The following is a 19,395-nucleotide window of genomic DNA, read 5'->3' as shown; positions in this document are numbered from 1 at the left end:
GGTCTACCATCTCCAAGTGGTCTACCCTCACCCCGCTCTCTTGTTACCAGGTCATCTCCAGAAGGGGCTGGGGCCAACTTGACCTGTCCTAGCCCCCCCTAATTTTTTTCTTTATTATTTTTTATTCTTTTTTAATCATTCTTAAATTTATTTATTTTTATTCTTAAAACAGTCTTATTTTACATAGCAGTCCCAGTTCCCTCCCTCCTGTCCTCCTGCCCTCCTGCCCTCCTGCTCCCCTCACCTTCTCCCCACCTCATCCCCCATCCACCCCTCAAAGAGAGTGAGACCACCCATGAGGAATCAACAAAGTCTACTACATCACTGGATCACTTGAGGCAGGACCAAGTCCCCTCCCCCCAATGTATCTAGGCTGTCCTAGAGAGAGAGGAGTGATAATATAAGCAAAGGGGTCAAGACCAGGCTGGGGAAACCCACAGAAACAGCTGACCTGAGCAAGTGGGAGCTCACAGACTCCAGACTGACAGCTGGGGAAACTGCATAGGACCGAACTAGGGCCCCTAAACATGGTGTCTGTTGGGGGGCTTGAGCAGTTTGTGGGGCCACAGGCAGGGGAACCAGTGTTTATCCCTAGTACGAGAACTGGCTTTTTTGAGCCCGTTCCTTATGGAGAGATACCTTGTGCTAGCCCCTTTTTAAAACTTTGGAAAATTAATTTGTTCAAGGTCATATGCAGAACTAAAAATAGCAGACCTGGGTTTTTTACATCTGTTTGACCTTGAGGCCCAGATCATCAGGAAATTCTTAAATGAAATTTGTTCCGTGGGTTGACTCACAGGTTGGGTATCCCAGGTTTTTTTCCAGTACTGGTAATTGGTTTACCTTGTTGGCTCTTGACTTCTCTCAGAGATCATTTGTGTATAAGTGATGGTATTGTAATAGCTTGAGGTTAAAAGTCAAGTTTTTGACCACGAAACTTGTACCTGTTAGATTCTTTTAAAGACCAAGTCTATGATCTTGACCTCCTGTATTGTGTGGTTTAGTTAGAAAGCCAGGTGCCTGTAGTTATTGGGGAAGTGGTCTAATCCATTACTGCAGTGACGCCGTCATAGATAGTGCCGGATGTGTAAAGATGGCCCCTACTTCCTACTTGCCTTCCCCATGGAGTCTCTCATTTGTTGATAGAGGTCCTGTCTATCTTACTTGTTCACATGATGACTTTGGGGGGCTGGTTATCAACCTGATCCTGGCTTTCAGGCAAAGATAGGTGGTAGAATGTTAGTAGCTTATGGTGACTCTCTGGGGAAACTTCCAGATGCTAGAAAGAAGCTAGAGTGTACAGAATGCATATCCACTCTGCCTGCCTCATCGTGACACATTTGTCTTCTATGCCAGGTGGTCCCCTGAAGCAGGCACTTACTGATGGATAGGCCAAATCGTTGAATCACTCACTATTAATTTGAAGTAGAATGAGTGGTAATTAGACAGTCATCATTGTTAGATCCTGTGTTGCTCAGAATTTCTCAAGTGGTTAAAAATAAATATAGTTCAGATTACCCTGATGGATTGACAAGGGGCAAAGAACAGATTACAAAAGAACAGATTACAAAAGCAGACAAGTGGGATGAAACTTAAGCAATGTATAGAACCCATCTTCTAGGCTGCAAGGGAAAAGGAACCAAAATTATAAATAGATACACAAGCTGAAAATGTACTGCAAGAATATCAAAGATCCCTCCCTCCCCCACCCCAGTAGCGATGGATCCTCTTAAACCTGTGAAGTCTTTGCCAGAAAACCTCATCTCACTTTGATTGGGGGGGGGAGGGGTGCAGGGTTCAAGACAGGGTTTCTCTATATAGCTTTGGAGCCTGTCCTGGAACTCACTCTGTAGACCAGGTTGGCCTCGAACTCAGAGAGATCCTCCTGCCTCTGACTCTCGAGTGCTAGGATTGAAGTCATGGCTGTCACTTTGGATTTTCACAACTTAAAACAGAATGGAATATAGGAGATACTGTGAGATCTTTTAAAATTAATTTCATATCTATGCATAATACATTCTAATTACTCTGCCCACTGCTGATGTCTGTCTCCCATAGCCATCACATAGAGACTTTCCCGCACGTGTGACTTGTGGTTTTATTTTATAACCCATTTAACCAGGACCATTTGTGGGAGCCTTGGGTAGACCCTTCACTGGAGCCTGATGAGGTTACTGGGGGCACTACACCCCTCTCCCTGACTCTCAGTATCAACTCGTTTAGTAGTGAGAGGCAGAGCCTTGCCATCATGGTGTGGCTTCAGGAAACGAGGTCATTTATCGCAAGAAGAAATGATTAAAGGGAAGAAAAGGAGTATCAGTGTGTCTGTAGGAATTCCCTCATGTAGTTTTGAGCAAGTGTTCTGAAACATGTGAGGACCTTGTAACTTGCTTAAAAGTGGAAGCCTGTCTGAAACTGTTCCTGTGACTTCCCTTAAGCTAGATGGCAAACTCAGGACAGGGCAGTCCGCTGGCTTCCCAAGAATGTGCAGAAATATTCCCGGTTGACTCTTTCTTTAACCTGTTGAGTTCATGATCTCTTTAAAGAATCCCTGTGTGGGCCGACGGTTAGGCTGGCCTTGGCTACTCTGAACTCCTGTGTCAGTCAGGCTGGCCTTGAGCGCAGCTCATCTCTGCCTCCCAAGCACTGGACCATAGGCCTGCACACTGTGTTTACTCTCCTGCTGTCTGCAGCTCCACAGGGCCATCAGAAGACACGGGCAGTGCACCAGTAGCAGCTCTTGCTAATAATGCATTGCCGACAGCAAAAGACACGCATTTTTGGCTTTCCAGTTGTTTCGTACAGCAGACAAAAGTTATAAGTGCCTTTTAAAAAATTATATTAGATTTATTTCTATTTTAAGTATAAGAGTGTTTTTCTCACATCTACGTATGTGCATAGTGTGTGTGTGTGTGTGTGTGTGTGTGTGTGTGTGTGTGTGTGTGTGCTTCCATCAGAGGTCAAAAGGTACAGGATGCCCTGGAACTGGACTTGCAGATTGTTATGAGCCACCATGTGGATGCTGGAAACTGAACACAGGTCCTCTAAAAGAGCCTCTTAATATACTTCGGATTTTTCAAATATATTTAGTTGGTTTGGAAACATTTGTAAAAGTTATATTTTGGTAGTAACTTTAAGTTCAGGCATTCATGGAGAAGCACTTGCAGTGCTTTCCCTGTGGTATGCAGAGTTCCTGTGGTTGTTACAAGGGTAAATGAGTTTGTATTTGTGAGGTCGGTAAACAGTGTATATAGAGCAAGCACTGATTACGTGTTAAAAGACTTAGCTGGTAAACTCCTGTAGAGTTACAAAGTTTTATTAAAGAGTAACATTATCACTGTTCTGTTAGGAAGCCAGTCTCGTCTTAAACTTTTTAGAAAGCCCAAGTAGAACATTTGGGGTGCTGTGGCTCCCTTTGGGATGTAATGTGAAACTACATCCCACAGTCATAAAAGTTGTCAGCTTTCAGCTCACAACTGCAGGTAAGAGGTTTTTGTAGTTAATCATACTGTGTGGTCTTGGGCTGTGATAACTTTAAATCCTGAAATGGATTATAGCATTCATGCCAATCACTAAAAATATTGAAGGTGTTACTTATGAGTGTAGCCAGGTAGTAGTATCACACGAGATTTGTGATGTTCAGAGTAGAATGGTTAAAAACCAGGTTCTCTTCAGGTGCAAGTATTAGGGGTTGAAATTGAAACGTCAATGACCTTGAAGGAGTGTCCTTGCTCGTGTTACCCACCAATAACTCTTTGCAGAAGGGAGACAAGGGAGAGCAACAAGCTGGGGCGGGTTGAGAGGGGGAAAGAAAGAGGAACGTCAGCGGGGCATGTGGGAAACTGAGGCTCTAAAGGATGGTGGGGGCGTGGGGCGCTTGCCGACCTGCCTGAACTAAAAGCAAGTGTTCTCTGTAAGACAGTTACAAGCTTTCCATTGAGGCTTCACATAAGACAGTTACAAGCTTTCCACTGAGGCTGCACATGCTGTGTCCAGGTGCCAGAGAGAGGAGTGAATGCTGCACGGTTATTTATTGTTACAAATCTCACTCCATGGATTCCAGTAAATTTCCAGCTGTCAAGATTTTGTTTATAGCTGTGTTTAAAGAAAAAAAGTGTTTCCTTTTCAGTCTCTCAAGTACCATCAGAAAAGCACTGGATCTGTCTGTCTATTAGAAGCTTACTCACGATGCCCTAAGCGGGCCATTTATCAGCAGAAGTGGCGTTAGAGAAGCCCCCGGTGGAGCCTGGAGATGGATGGGACATTTCAGAGTGTGGAGAGGAGGGGCTAAGCACGGGGTTTGAAGTGATGGGCTGCAGAGTCTCTGTCAGGTTTCCAGAACGCCAGAAGGAAGCACCTGTTGAAGGGACAAGCCGGTGTGGGAAGCAGAGAGCTGAGCTTGTGCACTGCCTACAGAGGCTAAGAAAACCCCCTCTCTCCCTCCAGTAATTTCTTTCAAGTTCACTCTGGATATGTGGATTAACCCTCTGTGAGAGATTGTTCAGAGAGTTATTTAGATGAAGCAGTTGAGAGGCAGAAGTCCCTATCTGAGTACAGTTGGCCCAGGCTTGTAAGTTTGGCTTTGTTTGTATGTCAGTTTATGTGTTGTTTATATTACCTCCTTTGTTATGAGTTCTTTTCCCCCTCCTTTAGGTTGCAAGGTACATTTTAAAAGCCTGAACTAAAGAAAAGTACTTTTTTTTTTTTTTAGAATTTCTAGGGGTTTGCTCTGACTGCTTTTCACTGTAACAAAAATTTATAAGAAATAAATAAATAAAATAACCCTGAGAGACAGTGAGGAGAAACCCAGAGTGCAGTGATTTTGCTGGGTTTTATCACGTTCCGGCCTTTTGCAGTCCTGTCCATATTGCCACAGGGAGCCCTCATTGTGATGTGATTATTATTATAATTACTTTATGAGATCAAATTTTTCTCTCAGAATTTCCAAATCACTTAGACTGCTCATTATGTAATTTTTAGAAATAACTAAAGCTAAAAATTTCAGGCCAAGGTTTAAATGAAAACAAAAAAGCTTTAAAAAGTCAGCTATGAGTTTGAGGCTAGCCTGATCTACAGAGGGATCTCAAATAATAAGTTAATTAATTCAGGAAAATAAAATTTAAAGTCAAAGCCAAAAATAACATGAAAAATCATCTATAAACACAGTTGGTGCAGCATTTATGAATGGTCTAGCAGTAGGTTCTACCATGTGTGGCTTAATATGTTTGAAAACTTTTAAAAAAGTCATTCCAGTTGCTGCTGTTTCAAAACATTTAATTTAAAAAAAGACAAAAGATCAAAATGTAAACACACATTCCTCTTGAAAGTGAAGCCAAGAAGATAGGCTGTGTAGAGTTATTCCTGTATCTGTTTGGTTTGGGTCTGACATTGTTTAGTTTACATCAGCTGTTCCAAGATGGAGCAGTTCATGGGAGCGATATTGAGGGATTTTTCTTTCAGGGAAAAAAAGCTTTCTGTTAGTTAAACGCTAGTAGATCCCGAAAGCACCTTTCAAAAGGTCAAGTTAATTTAAAATATGACTCAGCCATTTCATTCCCACTGTTGTAGAGGGCTGATGTTAAATGGTGTCTTTTTACTTGTTAATAGTTGCTCTGAACATCTAGGGCCCCTTACAACCCCTTGTTAAACAAGGGCTGCTAGAGACTTGTTGCTTCGTCGTCGTCCTCAGAGTAAGTGGTGCAGTCAGGGTTTGGAGCTGGCGGCTGTGGCGCTAACCTAACCAGGTGGTGCTAGGTGGTACCTGGGAGCCATTTTCAGCTCTCACTGAGATCACAGTGAACAACCCAGAAGCGAGCTGCCGACTCTGCCCTGGAAAACATGCAGCCCGGCCGTGCAGTGATCTCCTGGTGTACAACCTGATTATTTCATCTCTCCTGCCCATCTCTTCATGTGCATCAGTAGAATATTTTGGAACTATGATGTTTAGAAATACATGGAAATATTCTGTTGTATGTGAGTGTGTACTCCCAATGTGTATTTATACATTTTTATAGGTGTACCAATATATTAATTTACTGTGTGTGTGAGGAAGTGTCCCATGGTATATGATTCAGAGGGAAGGAAGTGTTTGTAAACATGCTTTCATTTTCCCCTTTGCTTTTGCCTTTTAAACTTTTAAAGGGTTGATTTTTATACTGCTTCACAGTGCAGAAACTACACTTTGAGGACTAATTAAATGCTGCAGCTGGGGACTTTGTTAGCTGGTAACTGTGATCCACTCTGGTGTCCAGATTTAGGTGTCTAGGCCACAAAGGACCCACAGAGACCATGGCGCTCAATGTATGTGTGCACTAGCACAGAAGTTTGGTGGATTATAGAGAGAAATTTTGTCTTACAATAAAGACATAAATAACTTTACCTAAAGAGCCTCTCTTGTAAATCTGTATTCCTAGGTGTATCTTGAACTCTGACCTAAGTTGTAGAGCACTGCCTTTGTGGGCAAGAAAAGAGAATCGTATTATTTATGTTTAATTAGGGATCACCGAGTTGTAAGAATGCTGGTCAGTAGTGGAAGAAAGACAAAACTTTAAAATAAATGCAGTTTCCTAGAAGATCTCAGAAATAACATCCTATCCTGAGCCTGTTTCCCTCTCCATGTCCTGAGCCTGCTTCTCTCTCCATACACTGAGCCTGCTTCCCACTTCATGTCGTCATTTCAAGTTCTCTATTGATACTGATGGTGTTGCCTACCCTTGGTCACAGGGAGCTTTGCAGACTGCAAACAGCAGGAAGTGCAGGCAAACGCTGTTCCTACCAGGTTTCCTCTGTGTGTTGCACTTTGCCCGCTGTAGACGGTCCGTTGTTTGTTCATTAAAACTAGTAAATGTAAAGAGAGGAAGCCTGAATGATGCATATAAGTGATGTCCCCGATGCTAGTCTGCTAGTGTTGCTTACATCAGAGCATGTAAAGGTAACTGCGTGAAATACAAAGGCTTTAGTCTTTTTTCAGTTCAGTCTCATAGATTCAGATTTCATTATATTAAATACAAGGCTATTTTATCTTTAAACCTGACCTTTGGTTGTTCGACAAACTTCAGAGAACACAGGCACCCAGTCATGACTTTCCTGAAAAGGTTTCACATTCAGGGCTACAATTGAGGGAACATTTTTGTTCCTACCTTATCCCCCCAACACAAAAGAATGGTGAGAAAACCACGAGTTAAACGTCGTTTTTATAGCTTTTATACTTTTTATACCTTTATACCTGTTTTATACTTTTTTATCTTATTTTATTTTATTTATTTATTTTTGGTTTTTCGAGACAGAGTTTCTCTGTGGCTTTGGAGGCTGACCTGGAACTAGCTCCTGTAAACCAGGTTGGTCTTGAACTCAGAGAGATCTGCCTGCCTCTGCCTCCCAAGTGCTGGGATTAAAGGCATGCGCCACCACTGCCCGGCCTGTTTTATACTTTTTATACCTTTATACCGCCTTCTCCTTTGAGAAACAGGGTTAATTATTAAGCCTGTTTGTGTTTGTTTATAAATCCCCAAGCTTATGTTTTTACTTAAGCTTTAATAAGTCATTTTGAAACAATTTAGGACAGAGTGGATAGGAAGACTACTGAAGGAATGCTGCTTTACTTAAATGAGATGGGAGCTCATAGGAAAAACAGGAATGAATGCCTGAAATACAAATTAATTGAGCTACATTGGCAGCTTGCCACCATTTCTTCCTGTTGTGGTATTTATAAAAGTAAGCTCATTGCAGGACAGATTTATACCTCTCCAAGTTAGCTTTACTTCGTGGTTTATTACCAGAACCCATAATTCTATACTTACTCAAGTGTAAATTGCCAATACCTTAGTATGTGTTAGGATATGAATGGTCCTTCTGGGTCTTAGCTTACAGACCCAGTTGTTCACAGACATTTGATTTTTACGAGACAGGATTTCTCTGTATTGTTTTGGAGGCTATGCGTCCAGCCCAGCCTCGAGCTCACAGAGATCCGCCTGCCTCTGCCTCCCGAGTGCTGGGATTAAAGGCGTGCGCCACCACCACCCGGCTGATTTTTATATTTTTGTTGTCAGTGGTTGAACCATCTCTCCAGCCCCAGGTCTTTGATTTCTAAATTGACTGTCTTAACAAAAGGTTACACTAGGAAATATTAGGACTTTCAGTTTTTATCAATTTTGCAGTAGTTGCTTTATAATTCTTTTAAAAAAATATCCAGCCACACTGAGCCTCTTAGAAGAGAAAGTGGGAGATAACCCTTGAATGAATTGGCACAGGAGACAGCTTCCTGATCATAACACCAGAAGCACAGACAGAGATTGACAATTAATAAATGGGACCTCATGAAACTGAGAAGCTTCTGTAAGGCAAAGGACACAGTCAACAAGACAAAAAGGCAGCCCACAGACTGGGAAAAGATATTCACCAAGAAAATATACAAAGTCCTCAAGAAACTAGTTACAAAAACACCAAATAATCCTATTAAAAAGTGGGGTACAGAACTAAACAGAGAATTCTCAATAGAGGAATCTAAAATGGCCAAGAGACACATAAGAAACTGCTCAACATCTTTAGCCATCAGAGAAATGCAAATCAAAACAACTCTGAGATAACATCTTGCTCCTGTCAGAATGGCTAAAATCAAAAACATCAAGGACAGTCTATGCTGGAGAGGATGTAGAGAAAGGGGAACACTCCTCCACTGCTGGTGGGAGTGCAAACTTATCTAACCACTTTGGAAATTAGTATGGAGGTTTCTTTGGAAAATGGGAATCAATCTACCCCAAGATCCAGCAATTCCACTCTTAGGCATATACCTATACCCAAAGGATGTACATTCATACAACAAGGATATCTGTTCAACTATGTTCATAGCAGCATTATTTGTAATAGCCAGAACCTGGAAGCAACCTAGATGTCCCTCAATTGAAGAGTGGATAGAGAAAATGTGTTACACTTACACAATGGAGTACTCAGTGGGAAAAAACAATGGAATCTTGAAATTTGCAGGCAAATGGATGGAACTAGAAGAAACCATCCTGAGTGAGGTAACCCAGTCACAAAAAGACCAACATGGTATGTACTCACTCATGATGGGGGAAGTCCTGTACATTTGTCAATAAAGTACTGTTGAGCCAATAGGAATCTAGATGGGTGGGACTAGGAGTCCAGGAGGATTCTGGGAAGGGGAAACACAAGAGAGTCAACATGTAACGCCATGGGGTAGGAGCCCGGAACTATTCTCCGGTAAGAGACATACTTAGATTAACAATTATGGGGTAATTACTTAAAGCAGAGCTAGCCAGTAAGAGACAAGCAAGGCCAACAGCTTCATAATTAATATAGCCTCCTGTGTGTTTATTTGGGACTGATGGGGCTCTAGAACCAGGCTGGCGGGAAGGCTACTCTCAAAGAAAAAGCTTCTCTTAACACACTCATATATGGATTTTAGACATAGAGCAAAGGATTACCAGACTACAATCCACACCTCCAGAGAAGTTCGGAAACAAGGAGAACCCTAGGAGAGACATACATGATCCCCCAGAGAAGGGGAAAGGGACAAGAGCTCCTGAACAAATTGGGAGCATGGGGGAGGGGAGATGGAGTTAGGAGAGAGAAGGGGAGATATGAGGGAGCAGGAAGATTGAGTTGGGGGATGAATAGAGGAGAGCAAGAAAAGAGATACCTTAATAGAGGGAGCCATTATATGTTTAAAGAGAAATCTGGCACTAGGGAAATGTCCAGAGATCCACAAGGATGACCCCAACTAACAATCTAAGCAATAGTAGAGAGACTACCTTAAATGCCCTTCTCCTATAATGAGAATGATGGCTACCTTAAATGCCATCCTAGAGTCTTCACCAGTAGCTGATTGAAGCAGAAGCAGACACCCATAGCTTAGCACTGAGCTGAGCTCCTGGAATCCAGTTGTAGAGAGGGAGGAGTGATGAGCAAAGACCATGCTGGAGAAACCCACAGAAACAATTGACCTCAGCAAGTGGGAGCTAATGGACCCCAGTCTGACAACTGGGGAACCAACTTAGGACCAAACCACTGTGTGTCAGCTAGGAGCACTGTGCAGTCTATGGGGGCCTCTGGCAGTGAAACCATGATGTATCCCTAATGCAGGAATGAACCTCGGGAGCTCATTCCCTATGGAGGGACACTCTCTCAGCCTAGATACACAGGGGAAGGCCTAGGCCCTGCCCCAAATGACTTGACAGATTTTGATGATTCTTCATGGGAGGCCTCACCCTCTCCGGGGAGTGGATGGGGGATGAGATGGGGGTTGGTGGAAGGCATGGGAGGATGGGAGGGAGAGGGAACTGAAATTGATAAGTAAATAACATAGTTTCTAATTTAAATAAAATTTATTAGAAAATAATTCAAAAGGTTTGTTAGTGTTTGAATTTTAGCAAAAACCCATTTGTAAAAAGAGTATTTTATGGCTGGGTGATGGTTACACACGCCTTTATTCCAGCACTCGGGAGGCAGATGCAGGTGGGTATCTGTGAGTATGAGGCCAGCCTGGTCTACTTTTTTTATGGAGGATTTTTCTATCTTTTACTGGTTTTATTCTTAAATATCTTGTCACTTTTGTTATGACATCTGGAATTTTTTTCTATTACACATTCTGTGGGGTTTTTTCCTATTATACATTCTAACCAAAGATAATAACTTTGGACATATCAACAATGACATCCTTAGAGTAGCTTACCAGCACATGGAATAGAGTTCAGTATTTTTAGTTATTAGGGAAGTGAAGAGCAGAGTTGTAAGGAGACAGCATTACATATGTACTAGAAGGGCTAAATAAGACAATATCTTGTGTTGGCTGTGATGTGGAATATATATACAAAAGTATAGACTTACAAATATTCCCGTGAGAATATTTGCTGAAGTCTTATTTGAACTGGAAACAACTCAATGTCCATCAACAGGAAAATAGATAAATAAATTATGATATTATCATTAAAGGGATACTATTAAGCAGTAGAAAAAAATGAGCTGCTGATGCTACCAGCAGCAAGAATGAACCTCACATTTAAATGAAGTTCCCAGACAGGTAAAATGCAATGGGTTGTGTGGAAATTATAATAGAGGTTCCCATTGGATGGTGGGGACTGACTATGAGGCATAGAAACTGTCCAGTGTGGAAATGCTTAAATCTACGTTGGGATGTTGTGTACATGACTTAGGACGTTTTGTCACAGCTCATCAAATGGTACATGTTAATTTTGTCTTAACTAAAGAAAAGCAGAACCATGGATGGTATTGGAACCCTGTTTTCTGGTCTTTAACCAAGAAATACTATTACTGTGATGGTTCTTTTGTGAAATGTTTCATTTTTATGTTGTTAACCAAAATCCAGGTTCCCCTTTCATAGTAATGGGGCATAAATAAGAATGGAGGGAAACAAACACAAAGAGTTGTCAGCTTTTGCTACTTTTAAATCTACTGGATGTTTCTGTCGGTTTAACACTTTGTAACTGTCTCCTTCATTTGTCTGATTGGGAGTTGGGGAGTGCCTTGTTGGTAAGTTTCCATCTGTATAGTTCCTTCAGACTTGTTGGTCCTAATGTGTGCATGTAAGTGCTGGGGATTCGTGGCCACACAGACCAGGGAAGACCCCAACCCCATGGAGCTAACGCAGGAAGAAATGGGCAGCGTACAATACTAGGTATCTTTAGACAGCTGCTACACATGATAGATCCCAGAAATGCTTCCTTGCGTTGAAGCTGAAGTGTCAGGGACATTTCATTCTTTGAAGACCCTGGGAACTCAACTATGGGTATGTTCTAGGACTGTTTTAGGAGGAGGCCATTGTCACTCCCCCCTCCTTGCTTGGGTAGTTATTCATTCCAAAGCTTTTCTATTTTTCAAAATGGCCTTTGCTGTGACTTCACATGTGTGTGGCAATTTGAGCTCTGGACTTGTGGAATTACTAGTCTAGTCTGCCTGGGTTGTCCCCCCAGATGGAAACAGCCCTTTGCTGTGGGCTTTACCTTGCCATCCCTGCTGTGACAGAGGAGGGCTTAGCACATGGAGATGCAGAGGTTTAATTTCTGTAGCTGAGCAGGGTCCTTTTTCCAAGAAGAAGGTATTTAAAATCTGGAGAGAGTTTGGAAACCTTTTCCTTGGCCTTTGTCCCTGCCTGTGTCTGTGTGGTTTTACAAGGTTAGTCGTGTTGGGACTCCCTAGCTGAAACTGCTTTCTTTTCTCTGTGTAAGAGATCATTGTTGGCAAGGTTCTTGTGAATTACAGAGAGAAGAATCGTGTCCACTCATAAGCAAAAATGTGTTTTCCTAGTTGGTTTGTTGCTTCCTGTATCAGTTATATTTGCAGGCATTTGGTTTAACAAATAGAACAAAGTTGTAGTCTTTCTAGTGCCCGTTCAAGTTGGACCGCTCTAAAAGCTGAAGCACCGTATTTCATTCCACCCTGTATGTTTCCAGCCGCAGTCCATGTGGGTAGGTCGTGTGGATGCCGGCCTGTGTCCCTCAGATGCCTGCACCTCACACAGCCACCCAGACTAAGGCGTACTTTGAGATATGTGGTTTATAATGCATGTATCAGCAGATAGGGTTTGGAGAAGCTCCCTCCAACTCATGCTCCTCTCTAGAGGCCAGTACGTGGTCTTTCTGACACACAGGGCAAGGCCTTGTGGGCTGTATTGAGTATATTCAAGTATTTGTAGGAGTGATAGAGACCCACCAGCTTTAGTAGACTAATAGAAAATAAATGGTATTTTGGGGACCAAGTATTGAACAGGGCTGGAATCAGCACAAGGCACCCCAAGATCAAGTTCTCAGCACAAAGGGGAGTAATTTGCCCCACAGGGAGTAAGGGTAGATAGAGGATGAGGGAGAAGGAGGAAGGAACCAGGGAGAGGGGACGAAAGGCTGCCCCTGGATACAGAGGAAACAGATGTGGCCCCAGAGACAAGTGGCAGTGTATAAAGGAAAAAGGGGAAACCCCGTGTTAGGGTGAGTTATTTGGTTTTGATTGGGCATGTTAATTAGGGTAGCCAAAAGGGGGCTTTTGATTGCCGGACTTCAATACTTTGATAGCTGGACCTTGTTGTCAGCGTCAGGGGGAGGAAGTGGCCAAACAGGGAGCAGACCTTGGTGGCAGCTTCAGGAATGTCACCAGCAGTTCAGCAAGGCAAAGGGAATGGGGGAGGACAAGGCCTGTCAGAGTTATGTCTGCCGCGCTCAGGCCACCAGAGTCTTTCTGTACTTGGCGGAATATTTCTGTTTTGTTGCTGTTGATCTTTTTAAAATTTATTTTGTTCTTGGTTCAAGGGTGAACTTTATTTAATTTTTGAAACATAGACATAAGTTAATTTATTCTGAACTGAGTATTTATTCTGTCAGAAATAATTAGCTTATGCATTTCCATTTACAGTTTTCCCAGTCTTTTATTTAGGCAGCTAACAGATATAACAAGTGTTTATTTCTTTTTTAAAAAAAAGCAACTATCATGAGGGCAGGAATGCTAATTATTTTTTGGAATCTATGAAGGTTGAATGTATGTTACTCTTGGGCATATGAACACTTTTCTTAAAAAGACCCATTTATCTCCAGAGTCTGTCATTTCATTCAGGGCTGGGTCTAGGCCCTCCCCCCAGAGTCCGGGCTGAGATAGCCTCCCTCATTGTGGGATGGAAACCCAAAGTCCATTTGTATGCCAGGGATAAATCCTGATCTATTACCCAAGGCCCCATAGATTGCCTAGGCCTCCTCACTGACACCCACATTCAGGGGATCTGGATCAGTCCCATGCTTGCCTCCCAGCCATCAGTCTGGGGTCTAATTTAAATTTCTAATTTAAATTTTAAAATATACACACACACAAAGACCCATTTACCCATCGTGCCTCTGGTACAGATGGGGTGACCTTTTGTTTGCTTGTACAGGTTCCAGTGTGTGTGTGTGTGTGTGTGTGTGTGTGTCTGTGTGTGTGTGTGTGTGTGTGTCTGTGTGTGTGAGAGAGACAGACAGACAGACAGACAGACAGACAGAGACGAGACAGAGACAGAGAGCTGAAGTCACCATTCCTGTCTCGCTCAGCATGCTCAGAGATGAAAAAGTGTCCTTGGGTTTTGAAGACAGATCTCATTGCTTTGTGCTTTTAACTGACTGCCTCTGTTTTGTGAACTGTCTTGCTTTCAGCCTTCACTGAATTTCTCTTTCTTCTTTCACCTCTTTTCTCCTAAATTTGGTAAGCCCCGGAAGCAACTGTATTGGAAATCTGGATAGACTTGGTTCAGGCCTTGGGGCAGAGACTGTTAGCCTCGCCAAGCCTGTGTCCACCCCGCAGGCAGGAATTAGGCAGAATTACAGAGGCTCGCTCTGTGTACTTTTCAGTTTATGGATCCATCTGGTGGGTATTAACTCTTACATGCCAGGGCAGCCTTGGGTACAAAGAGTGAAACTGCATTTTCTGTGGACAGAGGAAGAGCTTAGGCAGCCGTAGGAGGCTGCTCTCCCTGCTGCGGATGGAGACACACCTTCAGTTTTCCTCAGGTGCGGGAACTCTTAAGGATGCTCTAGGGTGGAGGAGGACTTGAGTCAGTGTCTGGTTTCCTGGGAGCACAGGGACTAAAGTAAGTCTAGTGGGACATAGAGGACCTTACTGTGTGGGTTTTGTAAGTCAGAGTTAATTAACCCTCAGGTTCCCTGGGGTGATTCAGTGGACCAGCAGCACAGCCCAGGCTGCCTTCTGGTGGGCTTTCCCACCTTTCACTGCTGTGACGTGTGCGTGGTTCATTCCTGCCTGCCTCCTGTCGCCCCCCTGGCATGGCTCCCGAGAGAGCCTGCAGGTCATTGCTTGGCCGGCTGCACGTACTTCCAGACTTCTTCCTTATGCTGCTAGCTAGATTAAAACCCCAGAAAAAGTAAGGTCTTGACTTCCTACAAGTGGATGCAGGAAAGACTTGTTGCTATTGCCTCTTAAAGAGGGTAATGGGCATGGATGAGAAGGATTGGGATTTTGCTGTCAAACACTGTACGTGTCTTGACTATTGTAAACCACCTGCCCTGTCACGACTCATCTTGGTAACTGTCCATTTCAGGCCCCATTTATTGTCAAGCAGCCTAAATCATCATTGGGCTTACATGCTCACAATTCAAAAGTGGATACAGTATCTAGAAAGTCTGTCAAGGACATTCAGAGGAGTGTGCTTTGTGGTGTTTAAGTAGGTATGTGCTTTAGCGTGTGAGGGAAAAGGCAGCTTGGCTGGATTCTCACCCACGTGGGACTCTGGAGAACATGTTATGGGTGGAGTCTGGCCAAATGGATTGTTCAGGTCACTTATGTACCACAAATGTCATGGCAGCAACAGGATAGTTTTCTAAAACCATGTAAAAGTAAAATTCCAGACAAAACAAAATGTAAGAAAAAAAGAAAACATAATCTCTTGATTTTGTTGTTCTGCTGGGAAGTTAAAGAATTAATGATAATAAACTATTATTACTGTGCATATGTGTTCATGATGTCTGTGTGTGTGTGTGTGTGTGTGTGTGTGTGTGTGTGTGGTGTGTGTGGGGTATATGGGAGGGTGTCACAGTGTACATGTGGAGGTCAAGACAGCTGGCTCTATGAAGTTTACTCTTTTCCTTTACATTGTTCTAGGGATGGGTCTCAGACCTCCAGGCCTGTGCAGCAAGTTCCTTTAGCTACGGAACCATCTCGATAGGCCATTACTGGGGAAATACTGATGTATATTAAAACTGCATGAAGAAGTCATGTGTATATGTAAACACTGTTAGGATCTAGGCTCACATGGATGACAAGTAGACTCTTGAGACTTTAATGTCTAGCAGGTTATTGAAAAGCCATACAGGGCCTGGCAAGATGGTTTATTTGTGAAAGAGCTTACGATGAAAGTGTGTGGACCTGAGTTTCAAACCCTGGAAACCACACAGGTGAGTGTGGGTCTGGAATCTCAGTGCTCCTCTGAGGAAATAGGAGGCAGAGACAGGAGAATTTCTAGAAGCTTGTGGACCAGCTAGCTTGGCATATATAGAGAGAAAAAACAATTCTAAGAGCCAGTCTCAAACAAGATGGAAGGTGAACATGAAAACTGACGGCTGTCCTCTGCTGTCCAGCAGTGTGCATACGTGAACACGCACAATGTCCACATACACAAAGAAAACACAGTAATAGAAGTCACAGAACTCCTGGATGCGGGACTGTTCTGGAGGATGACTGTCAGGGTTGTGCTCTGAATCAGTGTGACAATTGAAAAGGTTCACACAAATTCAGAAAACATCCCGGTGTGTAGGGGGTGCGGTGGGACATGTGGTAGCATGTTCTAGACGATGGGACCATTGCGGGAAATTTTCCTTAAAGAAAAGTGCAGAATCATAAGGCTCTGGAGAACCTACCATACCAAAGGCCACAGTGGCTGCATCTTCTGAAGAGGCTGGGTGGGGGGTGGGACACCGGGCAAGGAGTTTGCATTGTGTTCCAGGGCTGCGATAGGCCTTTTACCTTCACCTGCCCATGCTCCCTCAGCATTCCTGTGGCTGGATTAATCTGTGCTGTTTCATTGTCCTTGTAAGCCTCGGAGGGAGGCTCTGTTAGGACTCCCTTCTTAAGGGTGCAAAAAGGGGTTTAAAGTATTCATGGAAACCATCAGCATTGTGTGTGTGTGTGTGTGTGTGTGTGTGTGTGTGTGTGTGTGTGTGTGTGTGTAGTTTAACCTAGCTAAAGTTGTTTAAGTAATTCATATCTGCTGAAATACTGTGGTGTATAAAATATAGACAAGAATTTTGTATCTTGGACAAGTTGGAGTATATAATTTTGCTACCATATACTAATTGATTCAGACAAGTTCTTGCTATGTGGCCCTGGTTGAACTAAAAGTTCCCATGTAGACAGGATTGGCCTTGAACTCAGAGATCTGACTGCGTTTCCTTCCTCCGTGCTGAGATTAAAGATGTGCACTGTGACTCCCAGTTTATATGATTTTTTAAATTTAAATTTAAATTAGAAACAAGGTTGCTTCACATGTCAAACCCAGGTCCCTCTCCATTTCCCTCCCCTCCTTCCACACCCTTCCACCAACCCTCCCCCAATACACACTCCTTTCCCCAAGAAGGGTGAGGCCCTCCATGGGGGTGTCCATAGTCTGTCATTTCATACAGGGCAGGGCCTAGACCTTCCCCCAAAGAGTCCATGGTGAGAGTGCATCTTTCATTGTGGGATGGGCACCCAAAGTCCATTTGTATGCCAGGGATAAATACTATAGATTGCCTAGGCCTCCTCACTGACACCCACATTCAGGGCATCTTAATCAGTCCCATGCTGGATTCCCAGGCATCAGTCTGGGATTCAAGAGCTCCCCCTTGTTATATGTTGTTTTAATAGGTGGATTTTTGAGTTCTTTCACTAAGTTAACCCTTTATTATAGTGAAGATTGATATGGAGGAAAAGCATTGACCTCTTACTGTGCAATTTCATAACTCAATCCCCTCTCCTCCCCTCCAGTCCCTTTTGCAGTGTTTCTAGGTTTTTAGTCTCCAGCTTTACTGCACGGTGTGTGTGTGTGTGTGTGTGTGTGTGTGTGTGTGTGTGTGTGTGTGTGTGTGTGTTCTACCACACGTTCATCTCTTTAAAACGTTTGCTGTAACATTTTCTTATCAAAAATACAGAGATAATGATGTTTAAAGCTTGATCTGCCCCATGTAGCCTTTCTCTGAATCCTTGTTCCTGTGCCAGCATTTTCTTCATGAAGCCACAGTGCTGAGAAGACTTGCATGCTCTCTGTTCCCATAGCACAAATGGCATTCATAATTGCTGCTTTGGAAGTCTTAACAGTGTTAGGGCCCATCAGAGTAGATCCATGAGTCTTTGAATATATACGCTGGTCTTCTGCGTGTTCTCTGTCCCCATAGCACAAATGGCATTCATAATTGCTGCTTTGGAAGTCTTAACAGTGTTAGGGCCCATCAGAGTGGATCCATGGGTCTTTGACTATATACGCTGGTCTTCTGCGTCACCCGCTTCTCTTAAGAAAGGAAATTTTAAAGGGAACATCAACCCTTTTCCAGTTCTTGAGATAATTGTGTCTGCAAACCTAAGGAGAAACCCATGTGAGTGGAACCACGTGTGGGCAGACAGAGACGCAAGCACATCACACCCTAGCCTGTACCCACAGCTGTCTGTGTGAGCGTTTGTACGCCATGACCACACACACATCTTCAGTCCAAGACTGGCAAGAAGAGACTACCCCTCACTAAGTGTGCGCTCATCTTCCGTGAGCATTCTCAGTTTTGTTCCCTTTAAATTGGCGGCTGCTCGCCCCGCTGATTGCTGTTCTTTCCCTTTCTCCTCCGGTGAAGCACTTACTCTCTCTTGTTAGCACTTCTTCAAGACTCACCTCCCAAAGCTGGCTGTGAAAAGACACTGGCACTTGATGGAGTTGCTGCGTAGTTTTCTAGTGGCATTTACAGACCTTTATGCTGTTCCAGTTAGGTGGCCCTAAATTTCAAAGAGTTTTTATTTAAAGTCTTCAGGGGAAATTAATTTGCTAGATGAAACACTGATTTTATGTTACATTTCTTTAGGGAATATTTTTATTTCCTTTATTGGTAGTAAATGCTTTATTCTGATCATGTAATTTTATTTGGTTTATATTTATTCTTATATTATTTATACATTCCAATTTATATTGAAATTATGGAATTACTTAACTGATTTGAGTCTTTTTTTGGTTTGGGGATAAATAAGATTAAAAAAAACCTAATCATATTATTCTGCTGTTTTCTTTTAGCTCCAGTTATAAACCGGTTCACGAGGCGTGCCTCAGGTAAGTCTGACTGTCTACAGCCTGCACTCACTTGGGGTGGCATTTTAAATATGGGAGTTGATTGGGCAAGACTATGCAAAGAATAATTAACGAGGAGCGATAACCTGTTCGTTCATCTGTTTTCTAAGAACCCTGTGTGATATATTCATATGTCAGGAGTTAATTGAGAGTTAGTAAGCTATGAGTGGCCCAGGCTGGTGTTGACTTCAACTCATCCTGCACACTTCTGCTTGCTTTTGACAAATGGCTCCTCGGGCGTCTCTCACTCACCAGCAGCAGCTTAGAAATGGTGATTTAGCAGATGGGCGAAGGAGACCCAGAAACATCGAGGAGGGAGCTTTTTTAAAACTATTCTATGGAACCATTTACAGTGGGAGCAAGCCACTCTTGCTGTCTTAAATGTTCCCTGGCACCCTGATACGTGACGAGGGGAGAGCCCTGTGCCCGGGTCCTAATCATTGTGGGGCCTGTGACTGTGGGACGCACGCAGTCAAAGGTGTTTCTGTCTGCACTAGTTTCAGCAAAGGGGGTCGGGAGTGTGGAAATAATCACTGATTTTCTGAAATAGCTTCTCTGAGAGAGGACAAATAAGGGAACTGCCTTTG

The 19,395-nt window shown here is 43.1% G+C and overlaps 1 protein-coding gene across 1 annotated transcript in view; it reads left to right on the top strand.

Annotated features, from left to right (window-relative positions):
* Positions 1 to 19,395, top strand: part of Prkar2b (protein kinase cAMP-dependent type II regulatory subunit beta) — a 108,886-nt gene that overhangs the window by 3,370 nt on the left and 86,121 nt on the right. Inside the window, exon 2 of the mRNA XM_005076238.4 lies at positions 18,755 to 18,790. Within this exon, the coding sequence (XP_005076295.1) occupies positions 18,755 to 18,790 (36 nt within the window). The remainder of the gene's footprint in view (positions 1 to 18,754; positions 18,791 to 19,395) is intronic.

This window comes from Mesocricetus auratus, unplaced genomic scaffold (genome assembly GCF_017639785.1).
Source record: "Mesocricetus auratus isolate SY011 unplaced genomic scaffold, BCM_Maur_2.0 Super-Scaffold_15014, whole genome shotgun sequence".
Lineage (NCBI taxonomy): Eukaryota > Metazoa > Chordata > Mammalia > Rodentia > Cricetidae > Mesocricetus > Mesocricetus auratus.
Note: the sequence above shows the minus strand (reverse complement) of the source record. Positions and strands in the feature narration are given on the sequence as shown.